Raw genomic sequence first — 14,056 nt, forward strand, 5'->3', positions numbered from 1 at the left:
TTTTGCACTGAGAAAATCTTTCTCTCGCAGGGTTCAGTGCTGTGCCATTGGGGTTGAGAAGTAGGGGTCAAAGGTCAGCATATAGTTTTACCTGGATGTTTTCTTTTCTACGAACATTTTACAAGTAGATAAAAACATCTGCCACTAATTGTCATTACACCCATTAGACCATGCTCAAAACCCCGACTGCAGCGATTACAGCTTTAATATTGTTAATATGGGGAATGATTTTCATTGGTTTGACCCTCTCATTCTCTCAGCTCCTCTGGGCTGTGTGTCAGTCATCTCACAGACATGACTCTGCAAAACTGGACAATGATACATTAACAATTACACACACACACACACACACACACACACACACACACACACACATAAATAATTATACTGGATGAACTATAGCCAGGAGAGAGAGAGAGAGAGAGGACCTGTGTTTGTTCAGTTTGTTTAGGAGACACCTCGTGATGAAAAAGGAGTATTGTTTTTGTCCTCATTGTGTGTTTGTATTTATAGTTCTACTTTACACTAAGCACTAAGTCAATACGTACAGATACGTTTTGGACATTTGTGATTTAATGTTGGTCCATCCTGTGAGTTGTGGAAAAAGACTGTGCATAACAAGCAAAAGAAAAATCACTCATCAGTAACTGTTTTCTGTCACACTTCCCAAAATCAGACTTAACACAGCGTTTCCGCAACACTTTTCAGTACAACTGAAGATTCAGATCTGAAATATAAATTGACTACATGTTCAGTGACAGTCTGTGTTCGGTTGGACAGTTTGTGTTTCAGTGTTCAGGTTCTTATGAGACAGGTTGGTAGAACTGTGAGGACTGTCAGGTTCCAGAAACACTGAGAGAACAAACCATTCACTTACTTTTGTTTAATTAAAGAAACAGAGTGCAGTGCAACTCACCCTTAACTGAAAACCGGCTAGTCCTGATGAATATTCACACGTCATCACGAAATCGCTTGTGCTCTTGTCAGATTTCTGTGAACTCTGTAAATCATATGTGTCACAACACCATATCCACATCACTTAGTAAACATTCTCCTGTGTCGCAGGCTGCTTTATGACATGTAAAATGCAGGCACAAGTTTATGTTAAGTTGAGTTGGATAATTAAGACAGTGAACTGTAGGAGAAGTTTTAGGAAATGTAAAATGCAGGTATATGTTTGGGACATAGCGTAAGTCATACATGCTAATGCTGTTATTTACATTCTTTTTTTCAAGTCAGCTAGGGCAGAGCTGAAATTAAATTACCGTTCTGTCTCTTATATTTTTATAACAGAATTAATGTTCATTTCTTTTCAGGTCTGAGTGGAACCATTGAACTCACAGAGTCAGAGACAGACAGGGAGATGCTCCTCTGACCTGATTAGATTGAAGGCGTTCGTTGTTCTGATCTCTTCTGGCTCTCAGTCTTTCAGAGGTCATGTTTACAGTTAGTCTCTAAAAACAGTGTCTGAAACTGAGTCTGAAACATGCCACAAACCAGGAAAGGTCCCCAGTGACTGTCATGGAGCCTAAGCAGTGCACTGACATGTAAAATGTGGAGTAAAATGACCAGCAGGGGGCACTGTAGCATTATTCCATACTTTGAAGAAGTACATCTTCCACCAGTATGTGCCCACCCTGAGAAAGAATGGCCTCAAAAACCCATAGTTGACACTGTTTTAATTTTTGACCAAACTGATTTGTGAACTAATCTCAGCCATCTGCCTGATCATCACCGAATTACTCTATTTCCAAAACGGGGAAAATGGTCGTATAAGGGAAAATTCTTATTCTGCTTAGACCCCATTAATTATCAGGCTATATATATGTTTTTATTATTATTATTGTAGTGCTTTACCTTCAAATGTATCACCTCAGTGACATTTTGCTGAGCTGTGTATTGCTGAAAAATAAATCAGATATGTACACCTTTTATTTCCACCTGATTATCCACGTTAATGTTTTCCTTTAAAATACAGAGCTGTGGATATGGCCATAACTACGGCTCTGACTTGTGTAAATAAAAACTCTGGAGACAGTGTGCTGGTCCATACTGGCTCTGTTAATCAGTTGCGTCCGCCCGTTCAGGAATAGACCAAACCGCAAAAGAGGCACAAAACACAATGAATTCAGATCATATGTCACTGGTGTGTTCACATGCATGCGCCGTCTTTCTCAGTCAAAGAAAGGAAAGAAATGTAATGATAAGAAATATGCATGCAGTCAGTTAAACTGTTCAACGAGTTGCCCCTCTGGCATCAAACTCAGAAATCAGAACAATTATTGCAGCCACAGAGCACACAGAGCACAACCAGATAATACAGCGGAGGGCAGTTAATAACAAAACAAAAGAAAAATTAAGACTAAATGGACACTTCGACATAGGAACACATGATAACAGTAAGGACATCCGCCGATTACAGCGTTTGCCTAGTATCTTGATAAATTATCTTGATAAATTTCGTCGACAAATTTCAGACTTCAAAATTGTGCGACAGTTTCTCACAATTTATAGATGTCAACATCAATGTTCTTGTCATCCTTAAGACAGACTTGCCTGCACATTAACTTGACTGGGGTTTATATTTTTAAAAGACTTGAATTTAAAAGGGCTGAATTAGTTCCGCACAGACGTTGAGAGCTGAAAACCTGTAGGGGTAGGTCTCGTGCGCCTGTGTGTGCTGATACAGAAGTCTGAGTCAGGGAGTGGCGGCACAGATTATGATCTGAATACCTCTATTAACGTTTTTACCAAAGCCCTCGAATGGACCGGAATATACTGAAGTATCTCATCATCACATTTATTTATCCTAACGGTAAGAAGAAAAAAACAGCACTGAGATTGTTACACTACTGTAATCACTTACATGTTATGCAGTTACTTGTTGGTTACTCAAATTCGTTTGTGGTGATATGAATTTCTAGCATGTCTTTTTTTAATGTCTTTGTTTTCTGTCATAGAGCAACGGTTTTTTACGCCAAGTGCTTCTTGGTTCTCATCGAAACATATCGGAATGGCTTCATTTACTGAATCATTGAGCGAGGGACAATTTTTCAGATATTTTACTGGCGATAGAAAGTTTTTGTGACCAGTAAGGCGAGGCTCTTAAGTGATTGTTTTGGTACATTAAACAACGTTAAACTGTTTCTTTAATATGTCAGTGAAGAGGGTACAGCCTTAACCTAATACTTCGAACTTTGACCTTCGATTACAGCTTCACTCTTCTGACAGTAGACAGCATCTATGACAAATGTATTTCGTTCACCTAGCGCTTTGTTTCGTCTTTCACTGTAAGTCTATCAAAATGTCACCTTTACGGATTTTTTTTTTATTTTCTGTGACATATGTTACATCAGGTACACACCTGAAGAAAATAAACAAAATTCCTGTACCACTGTCTTGTGAGGGTCCCCCCTCTCCCGTTTTCAGCCCTCGCGCGTTCCTCGCGTTTTAATCATTTGCATGTTTTAAAGGAACGTTTCTAGTTTACTGAAATTATTTTGTTTTGAGATTAAAACCATTAAAAACATTTTATGAACCGAATCGGGGTCCGGGCTTACTAGCGGCGGGTGTGTTACAAATCGCACATCTATGTGGAAATGTCTTGATTGCATTTGTTTGGTTACTTTATGGAGGCAGCACAAAATTGACATATTTTCATGAAATAGTTAAATAAATTTAAGAAAAAGCTTTAATTTAAGCCTATGTTCAAGTCACTGTGTCAAACTATGCATCAGTGCATAAAACATGTATTTCAAGTTGTTATAAGGTTAGATGTGACTTGCTGGCATGCCTGAAGTCTGATATTATGCTAATTAATGATGATCTTTCTAATGGACATGATGTTTACATGTTTCACACTGGGCTGAAGTTCAACATGAAGTAAAATCTTATCAAAAATAATCTATCACAGAGTCCGTTATTCTGCACATCTTAAAATTCCAGTTAAGCATGTAACAACTGTTTTTTTTATTAGCCTGCTGAGGAAATGTAACACCATGTAAAGAGTCAGTAAAGAGTACAAACACAAAACATGGCCTGAATCTCTGGCCTCTTGTCAGAACCACACATGTCACATAGGACTGCCAAATATGGTCATATGGCAGGAAATGACATTTATATGGTGAACTCTTCGAGAACCCACAGTGTGACTCTCTGTTCTCTCCTCAGGTGTGTGTTTGTGTAGTGATGTGGTGTTGTCTCCTCAGGTGTGTGTTTGTGTAGTGATGTGGTGTTGTCTCCTCAGGTGTGTGTTTGGGTGGTGATGTGGTGTTGTCTCCTCAGGTGTGTGTTTGTGTAGTGATGTGGTGTTGTCTCCTAAGGTGTGTGTTTGTGTAGTGATGTGGTGTTCTCTCCTCAGGTGTATGTTTGGGTGGTGATGTGGTGTTGTCTCCTGGACCTGTATATGGAGCAGTAGGAGGAAGTGTTTGGATCAACACCACCATCAGATCTGCTGATAAACCACTGACAGAGGTCATATGGAGATTTAATACAAAACAAATTATTCTTATGTTTGATTCAGTTGGTGTCTTTCCAGACCCAGTTTACCGTGACAGAGTCAGACTGGACAATCACACTGGTTCATTAGAGTTACTGAATGTGGCTGTGAGTGACAGTGGAGAGTACACAGTGACCATAACCAAAACTCTTAATGATCCAGCGCTGACAGACAAAACTACACTACGTGTGATTGGTAAGAATCACTGCATCGCCACACTGGTCACATCCTCCTTCCTTTTCTCATGACTATTAAGAGACTCATTTCCTTTACACATATTATTACAGTGTGTGGGGTAGAGACCCACTCCTGCTCTCCTGTTAGATACACAAACATGACAAAAACTCTGGCCAATGACAGCCCTCCCTGTGATCAGGTGACCTGGAATATAGGAGAAAGGAAAAAGCAAACGCATATACACATATAGACACACACACACACACACACACACACACACACACATATATACACACACACACACATATAGACACACACACACACACACACACACACACACACACACACATACACACACATGCAGAAACAGTCAACTTGTGAGGTAGTCCTGTAAAGATTATAACCATTATTTTCAAAGCAGCCTTTTACATTTATGACCACACAGGACATGATTAGTCTGTTTCTGAGTTTGTTTTTTTAACAGATTATTGGTCAGAGGGTTTATATGAACTGAACAGCTAGATGTAAAGCACAGGGTGTAGTTCTCCTGTGTCTGCTCATGTGCGCCCCCTCTCTTTTACCTCATGAACTGCAGCACAGCAAAGAGAAGCTTCTGAGAGCATCAGTTTAAGTTTAGTTTAAGTTAAATTAAGTTTAAGAGTTTATTTGTCATATGTAGGTTAACACAGGGTCAACGGTACAATGAAATGTGTGAGAAGAGAGAAACAGGTCAACTCAGCAATAAGAGCACACTAGTCGTAAGAATGAGTACAATAGGGATTTAAATAAATAAAGAGTAAGACACTAAGGAGTAGAAGAGCAAAACAGGGGATTTAAAAAAATAAGAGTAGGAGAATAAGGAGTAAACTAAGAAAGAAAATATAAAAGAGAGTTATAAATATATGAAAGGAGTTAACTAAGAAAGTTAAGTTTAGTTGTGTGAGTTGAGAAGCCTGATGGCCTGGTGGTAAAAACTGTCCTTAAGTCTGGTAGTACGTGCAGCCATGCTCCTGTATCGTCTGCCAGACGGTAACAAGGAGAACAGTCTGCGTGCTGGGTGGCTGCGGTCCTTAATGATCCTGTGGGCCTTCCGCAGACACAGCTGGTGGAAGATGTCCTGAATGGCAGGGAGTCTGTTGCCTGTGATGTGCTGTGCCGCATGCACCACTCTCTGCAGTGATTTGCGGCTGTGGGCAGAGCAGTTCCCATACCAGACTGTGATGTAGCCCGTTAGCAAGCTCTCGATGGTGCACCTGCAGAAGTTGGTGAGGATGCTGGCGTTCATGTCAATCTTCTCAGTATTCTCAAGAAATAGAGCCGCTGGCGAGCCTTCTTGACCATGGTGTCTGTATGTAGCGACCAGGAGAGGTCCTCGGTGATGTGTACACCGAGGAATTTGAAGCTGCTGGCCCTCTCAACTTCAGCGTCACCAATGTGGATGGGGAGGTGCCCACCCCTCTGCTGTCTCCTGAAGTCTACTATCATCTCTTTGGTTTTACTGACGTTGAGAGACAGGTTGTTGTCTTGGCACCAGATGGTTAGTGCCCTCACCTCCTCTCTGTAAGCCGTCTCATCGTTGTCTGTGATGAGGCCCAGGATGGTCATGTCGTCAGCACACTTGATGATAACATTTGAACTGTGCTTGGCAGTACAGTCGTAGGTGAACAGGGAGTACAGTAGGGGGCTGAGCACACAGCCCTGTGGTGCGCCTGTGTTGAGGATCAGTGACGATGAGGTGTGGCTGCCAATTCTCACCACCTGGGGCCTGCCCGTCAGGAAGTCTAATATCCAGCTGCAGATGGAGGGTGCTAGACCAAGGTCAGCGAGCTTTGAAACGAGTTTTGAGGGGATGATGGTGTTGAATGCCGAGCTGTAATCGATGAAGAGCATTCTCACATAAGTATTCCCCTTGTCCAGGTGGGTGAGCGTGGTGTGTAACGCCATGGCGATGGCGTCCTCTGTGGCCCTGTTTGGTCTGTATGCAAACTGAAGAGGGTCCAAGGTGTCAGGAAGGGAGGAGCAGATGTGGGTTTTAACCAGTCGCTCGAAGCACTTCATGATGACTGATGTCAGTGCAACAGGGCAGTAGTTATTTAGACAGGAGGCCATTGGTTACTTGGGGACAGGAACGATGGTGGATGCCTTCAGGGAGGTGGGGACCACGGACTGACTCAGGAAGAGGTTGAAGATGTTGGTGAACACCTCCATCAGTTGGTCAGCGCACACTCTGAGAGCCAGCAAGGGATGCCATCTGGCCCTGGAGCTTTGTGGGGGTTGACCCTTTTGAAGGACCGTCTCACATCAGCTGTTTCTAGGTTCAGTGTGGCAGCCTTCCCATCCACATGTGGATGCACGATGGGCGCTGTGTTGTCTGCATCAGAGTAATGGTTTAGTCAAAGACACCTTCTGTGTGTTGATGTAGTACTGATGGTTTGAGTCTGACACTGACTGTCAGTGTACTGATGTAGTACTGATGGTTTGAGTCTGACACTGACTGTCAGTGTACTGATGTAGGACTGATGGTTTGAGTGTGACGCTGACTGTCAGTGTACTGATGTAGTACCGATGGTTTGAGTCTGACACTGACTGTCAGTGTACTGATGTAGGACTGATGGTTTGAGTGTGACGCTGACTGTCAGTGTACTGATGTAGGGGTGATGGTTTGAGTCTGACACTGACTGTCAGTGTACTGATGTAGTACTGATGGTTTGAGTCTGACACTGACTGTCAGTGTACTGATGTAGTGGTGATGGTTTGAGTCTGACACTGACTGTCAGTGTACTGATGTAGGACTGATGGTTTGAGTCTGACACTGACTGTCAGTGTACTGATGTAGGACTGATGGTTTGAGTCTGACACTGACTGTCAGTGTACTGATGTAGGGGTGATGGTTTGAGTCTGACACTGACTGTCAGTGTACTGATGTAGGACTGATGGTTTGAGTATGACACTGACTGTCAGTGTACTGATGTAGTGGTGATGGTTTGAGTCTGACACTGACTGTCAGTGTACTGATGTAGGACTGATGGTTTGAGTCTGACACTGACTGTCAGTGTACTGATGTAGGACTGATGGTTTGAGTCTGACACTGACTGTCAGTGTACTGATGTAGGACTGATGGTTTGAGTATGACACTGACTGTCAGTGTACTGATGTAGGACTGATGGTTTGAGTCTGACACTGACTGTCAGTGTACTGATGTAGGACTGATGGTTTGAGTATGACACTGACTGTCAGTGTACTGATGTAGGGGTGATGGTTTGAGTCTGACACTGACTGTCAGTGTACTGATGTAGGACTGATGGTTTGAGTCTGACACTGACTGTCAGTGTACTGATGTAGGACTGATGGTTTGAGTCTGACACTGACTGTGGTCAGGCGTCCACAGGGACACATTTCACAGAGTAAACATTTGACAGCTTCACTTACCTCACAACTGTGCACACCTGTGGGTATGGTGTCTCTCAGAATGAAAGTACCCTCATCCACAGTGTAGGCGAGACTCAATGTTTTGATGAACATGAAACTAATATAAACTATGTTAGACTTGCCTGTTGTTACTCACCAGACCTCAAAAATCTATGATGTCATGAAGGAATCATGTCCCGTCTCTGACCCCAGACACATGTAGAATCAGTACTGGGAGAACTGACACTGTACTGGTGTCTCACTCTGGTCCAGTGTCCCATTAATCTGCTTCATGTGTGTGGAGCCTTTATTTCAGCAGTTAGCTCTACATTTCTATTTACTGTTATCAGTAACTGTTCTGTTTGGAAGCATCAGCATTCTTTAATGGGACTCTTTGAAGTGGTCGTAAATTTGAGGTCTAAAAACAAAAAAAATACAGACAGAAACCAAAACATTAACAGAAAATGTAAAATGTGTTAAGTGATTTCTCATGGAATGACATGGATTTTAATTTAACTTTGTTGATTATGTGATGAATCAGAGAACTCCTCCGAAATCAGTTTTGTAAATTGATTAGAATATTGGGATTAATTAAATCATTTATAAAATGTAACAAAACTCACCTCCTCACTCTCCTATAGAGAGAATATCTGGAGTTGTCCTCATTGGTCCAGCACAACCCCTAATAGAAGATCAAAGTTCTGCTAATTTAACCTGTGAGGGAACTGGCTCCATCATCACCACCGAATGGATGAAGGATGGTCAACCTCTGTCTCCTAGCAACAGCATCATCTTCTCTGCTGATCTGAGATCAGTGTCCATCAGTCCAGTGATGAGATCAGACAGTGGAGAATACCAGTGTAGGCTCAGTAACCCTGTCAGCTCTGACACTGCAACCTACACAATGACTGTCAACTGTGAGTGTCACACACATTCACTTTACTGATGATAATTCACTAGAGACACTATAGAAATGAATATAATAACAGAAACAGTATAAATGAATAGAATCCCATGATGCCACTGTGTTTCAGATGGACCAGGGAACGTAGCCATCAGTGGACAGAATGAGGTGGAGGTGGGGTCAAAGGTTACTCTGACATGCTCTGCTGAATCCACACCTCCTGCCTCCTTCATCTGGATGTTGAATGGAAGAGAAACAGGAGAAACTACAGCCTCATATTCCATAGAGAAGATTAACTCCACACACAGTGGGAATTACACCTGCACAGCCTGGAACAGTGTCACCTCACTCAACACAACAGTTCACCATCATTTAACAGGTGAAAGGATTTAAAACAAAACACTTTTAAAGACACCTTAATAAATATGCTCTAGTATGTTGTGTGATGTGTGATTTTCATACTGAAGAGTTTCTGTGTGAGATGTTGGTCATGTCTCTGTGCAGTGAGTGGGTCTCTAATATGTTATGTGTTGTGTGGTTTTCATACTGAAGAGATTCTGTGTGAGATGTTGGTCATGTGTCTGTGCAGTGAATGGGTCTGTCAGTGGAGGAAGAGAGGAGATCTTCTCTGGAGGAGTCATTGCTGGAGTCATCAGTGGGGGGATTATTGTTCTAGTGACAGTGTCTGTTGGTCTGGTCCTCTACTGCAGGAAAACTCAGTCAGTTTTATACACAGAACACAACACACACCACAGAACACAATACATACATACATACATACATTCTACATATATATGTGTGTGTGTGTGTGTGTGTGTGTACATATATATGGATGATACGTGAATGAGTTATACATAGTCTGTGTGTGCTCCTCCAACGGATTACCACAGTTCACTGCATTACAGCCATATTAACACACAGCATGTTTAGTTATTTATTTTCAATTATAGCTTTTGATAGAATGAGAGAACTTTAATAGTTTGGACTGACCACAATTTACTGTTTACACACTACAGATCAGACACACACAAAAAGACAGGACAGAGGAATGATGGTAAGACTGTGTGTGTGTGTGCGTGTGTGTTTGTGTGTGTGTTTCTTCAGTATGTATAATATTGCCTTCATATTCACACTCATTAGATTATCTTCTGTTGTGTATATTATAAAACCTGATTTTGGTTTCTGTTCCTCTGGCATTATTCTCCTATTTTCACTCTCTTATACAGCATCAGACCAACAGACTGAAGGAGACACAGTGAGTGTGTGTGTGTGTGTGTTAGTGTGTGTGAACACTGCGGGAATATTTTACTGTGTCAGTGTTGGAGTGTTAATGAAAACTAATTCCCGTCATAGACTTATTTATGATACGGGTATAATGATCATTCAGGACAGCTATTAAATATAAACTTATTTATGATATTAATATAATGACCATTTAGGACAGTTATTAAATATAACCTTATTTATGATATTAATATAATGATAATTTAGGACAGCTATTAAACATAGACTTATTTATGATATTAATATAATGACCATACAGGACAGTTATTAAACATGTGATCACAGCTCTGAACACACAGTCACTAGAACTGACTCTGTCATTCTGAGATCATTCTTACAGGAAAATTATTCACACTTTACTACACTTACTTATATTTGGGGATAATGTGGTAGTCATTAGTAAAGTCAGAGAGCCTGGTTACTGATGGTCCAGAGATGATCCTGGTTTTTAGGCCTTTATAGTGTTTAAGCTGTCAGAAAACACAATCTCTCTCTCTCTCTCTCTCTCTTTCTTTCTTTTTCTCTGTTCCTTCCATCAGGAGTTAACCTATGCTGATGTCAGACATCTCCAGAAGACCAGTGGGGAGGTGGATCTGGGGACAGTGGGAGGAGACAGTTCAGTATATGAGTCAATGAGACCAATACAGAACTCTCAGGTCAGTGATGTCAGAGCTCCGCCCTCATGTTTATTACAAACTGATATGAAAACTGTTTTGAAATTTACTGCAACCTATTTCTCTTGGAGAGAAAGATCAGCAGAGAGGTCAGTCCTTGACAGATAAGTGATGTCACTCCAGATTAATGTCTCTCTTTCTAAAACACAATGTATTTGCCCTGCAACTCGACACAGATAGTTGAACCAGGAGATTTAAACCAGGTAAAACAATAGCTACTGAACCAGCAAGCCCAGCACTGTATGTATAATATCAGTTGTTCACAAACTTATTGTAAGTTAATAATATTGCCAGCAAATCAATACTTTATAAGATCTGTTTGCCCACCATTTCGTTCAAAATAAGGTGTCTTTCAAAGAGTTTGATTTTCACATCCTGCCTGTCTGGATTTTTGTGTCATGTGTGAACACACTCCTGGCAGTCTAGCAGGAACGGGGTGCAAGTGTAAAAGTCCTTAACCACCAGTATTGCCAGAAAACATGTATCTTCTGAAGTTCTGACTCCTATGTCTGAAAGGGGCTGTTCTACTCTCATCCTTGTAGCAGGAATTAACCTATGCTGATGTCAGACATTTCCAGAAGGCCAGTAGGAGGCAGGAGCAGCTGGAGAATGTGGGAGGAGACACATCAGTATACTCTGAGGTCACAGGCACCTCTACAGCCAATCAGACACCTCCTCAGACCTTCTACTAGACTCATGAGCCTCAGTTCAGTAATGTCACTGTAGCTCTGCTCTGACATGGGGAAACTCAGTTCCTCATAAACTGAATTATTAATTATATCTCTTATGTGTGATATCTGTCTACATCTCTTGTAAAATAGATCTCAGCCCTGCCACAATGTGGCATGTGAGAAATAACACACAAGTGAAAAACAACAATGTTGACCCTGATTGGATGGAAACTTTGGAGGTGTGAAGACAGAGTTTGTACCACCTGTGTTTCTTCTGTCTCTGACTTCAGACTTCACACACTTCTTTGTTTCACACATGCATGCTTTCTCATGACTTAGTGGAACTTACCACAGCTAAGCAAATGTGAATGCTTTCTCACACACTGATAAATTTGATCACATTTGTTGTGTTTTTATTTTTCTTTCTTTGTTTTTTATTCTAAAATCCCCCACAGAGCCTCCGCCAGATCAGTGGTCTTTGTTCATTAATACTGTATTAACTAATTAACTGTATTCATTGACTCTGTGAATACTGTATTAAGTAATTAACTGTAATTATTAACCCTGTTAATACTGTATTTCTTATCATGTGGAGAAGACAACAGCCTGTTTTTGTAATAAACTTTTCTTAGCTTTGTTTAGGTGGTTGTGTTTTTTTTTTTTGTCATGTCTTTTTTAAAGGATAATTTAAGGACTGGTATCAGAAATCAGTGCTACTTTCAATAAAAACTGTTTTGTGCCCTTACCCCCTAGTGTTCCATGTGGCAAACACTAAGTAGTAAGAGAGTGAGTGAGTATGTGAGTGAGTGAGTGAGTGAGTGAGTGAGCGAGAGAGTGAGTGAATGAGATGAGTGAGTGAGTCATAGAGTGAGTGAGTGGACAAGTGGACAATCTGAAACGCAGCTTAGATTTATATCTGATAAAGAGGTCATAGGTCAACCATTTTATGATCCATCTGCAGGCTGCACTCTCCTCCCAGGTCCTGGTTTTGTACTTCTTATTTCATGAATTGTGAATGAAACAGTCTAACTTTTATTGTTGGCGTTTAAATGATCAGTCCAACAACAAGGTAAATAAAGTAATTGTTAAAGTTTGTCTAGATGGTCTTTATTATAGACAAATCTATTTACCAATAAACATCATCAGGGAAATGAAATGACAGGGAAAATGCTTTACTTTACATAATATTTCAGCATGTTGTGAACCTTTTCTGCACATAGTATCTGTATTTTGGTAACCTGACATTGGTTGTGACGTGTGTGTTGTACTGTATATTGTGATGTGTCTGTAATATTGTGATGTGTATTCTGATGTGTGTGATTGTTATACAGAGCTGTAAGTTAGTGACTTTAATGGTGTTAGTGTCTCTGATCATCTCGTGTCAGCCTCTGTTTGTGTCTTTTCATCATAAACTGTTTCTGACCACAGACCTGCTGTTGTGTGGATGTTTTCTCAGTGCTGGACTCTTCTCCATACGCCTGTGACGTTACTAAGTGTGAAAAACACTAGCAGTGTTGCTAATCTTGGTTTAAACCACAGCTCTGACAGCTAACGGTTATTCACACCTCACTATTAACTCTCCTCATGCAACTATGTGCCACTCAAACTCTCTTAAAACTCTTGTCATGCTTGACAGACAGAAACATTGTGTTAAATGTGTAATATTTTTATTATTGTATAATTGAACTTTGACTGCTAACGGCTATTCACTGCTCACTGTTAACACTCTTTTCATTGCTATGACCACTGAAACTCTCTTAAAACTCTTCTCATGAGTGACAGACATACACTGTTTTGTGTTTGTCCACATTATTACCTTTATTAGTGTTATTAATCTTTTTTTGAATAGTTAAAATTGGATTTTTTTTAAAGCTAGTGTTCTACATTCAGATGGAGACCACAACAGTGGGGTAGTAAGCATGTCTGTTACTCTGCCCAATGTCTGTCAGTGTCACGCTGGTGGTGTGGTGCAGGACCCAAGTGCAAGACACGATGGTTGACGGTGACAAACGGAAGACTTTACTGACAAAAGAAGATAAAAATACAAGTGCAAACTGATAACAAAAAGGTGCAGCTTGACAGTGCGCAAAATACACAAACAACGATAGACAAAGTACAAGGCAAACACTAGGACTTAAATAGAAGGAGAACTAAACAGGGCAACACAGGATTGGTTGGAACTAAACAAGGTTAATAATGAGACAAAACAGGAACAGGTGAGGGGCGGAGACAGACACAGAACGGGAGCACAAAGACATATCAAACTAAAAGTCCAAAACGGAGGTGCAGGCTGTGACAGTCAGTCTCTGTAACCAATCATCTTTTTCCAACCACAGGCTCTACTGTTGGCCGGATGTTTATCTGAGAGGTGGACAATGCTGGGTATAAACCACAGACACTGCTGTGTGTCAATAACCCAACAGAGTTTCTGTTACTGACA

At 41.0% G+C, this 14,056-nt stretch overlaps 1 protein-coding gene across 1 annotated transcript; it reads left to right on the top strand.

The window, feature by feature from the left end:
• The first annotated feature begins 4,509 nt into the window (after positions 1 to 4,509).
• LOC115821824 (carcinoembryonic antigen-related cell adhesion molecule 1-like) lies at positions 4,510 to 11,637 on the top strand. Its single transcript, XM_030785610.1, has 7 exons — positions 4,510 to 4,693; positions 8,725 to 9,000; positions 9,118 to 9,366; positions 9,577 to 9,678; positions 10,214 to 10,242; positions 10,811 to 10,927; positions 11,488 to 11,637. The coding sequence occupies exons 1-7, from the start codon at positions 4,510 to 4,512 to the stop codon at positions 11,635 to 11,637; spliced, it is 1,107 nt and encodes a 368-aa protein (XP_030641470.1).
• Positions 11,638 to 14,056: the final 2,419 nt, after the last annotated feature.

This window comes from Chanos chanos, chromosome 9 (assembly GCF_902362185.1).
Source record: "Chanos chanos chromosome 9, fChaCha1.1, whole genome shotgun sequence".
NCBI lineage: Eukaryota > Metazoa > Chordata > Actinopteri > Gonorynchiformes > Chanidae > Chanos > Chanos chanos.

Excerpts from the sequence above, each read along its gene's own strand:
- LOC115821824 (XM_030785610.1), top strand. The coding sequence starts at position 4,510 with ATGTTTGATTCAGTTGGTGTCTTTCCAGACCCAGTTTACCGTGACAGA. Across the intron at positions 10,243-10,810 it reads AACAGACTGAAGGAGACACA|GAGTTAACCTATGCTGATGT; the intron begins GTGAGTGTGTGT and ends TCCTTCCATCAG. Across the intron at positions 10,928-11,487 it reads GACCAATACAGAACTCTCAG|CAGGAATTAACCTATGCTGA; the intron begins GTCAGTGATGTC and ends TCATCCTTGTAG.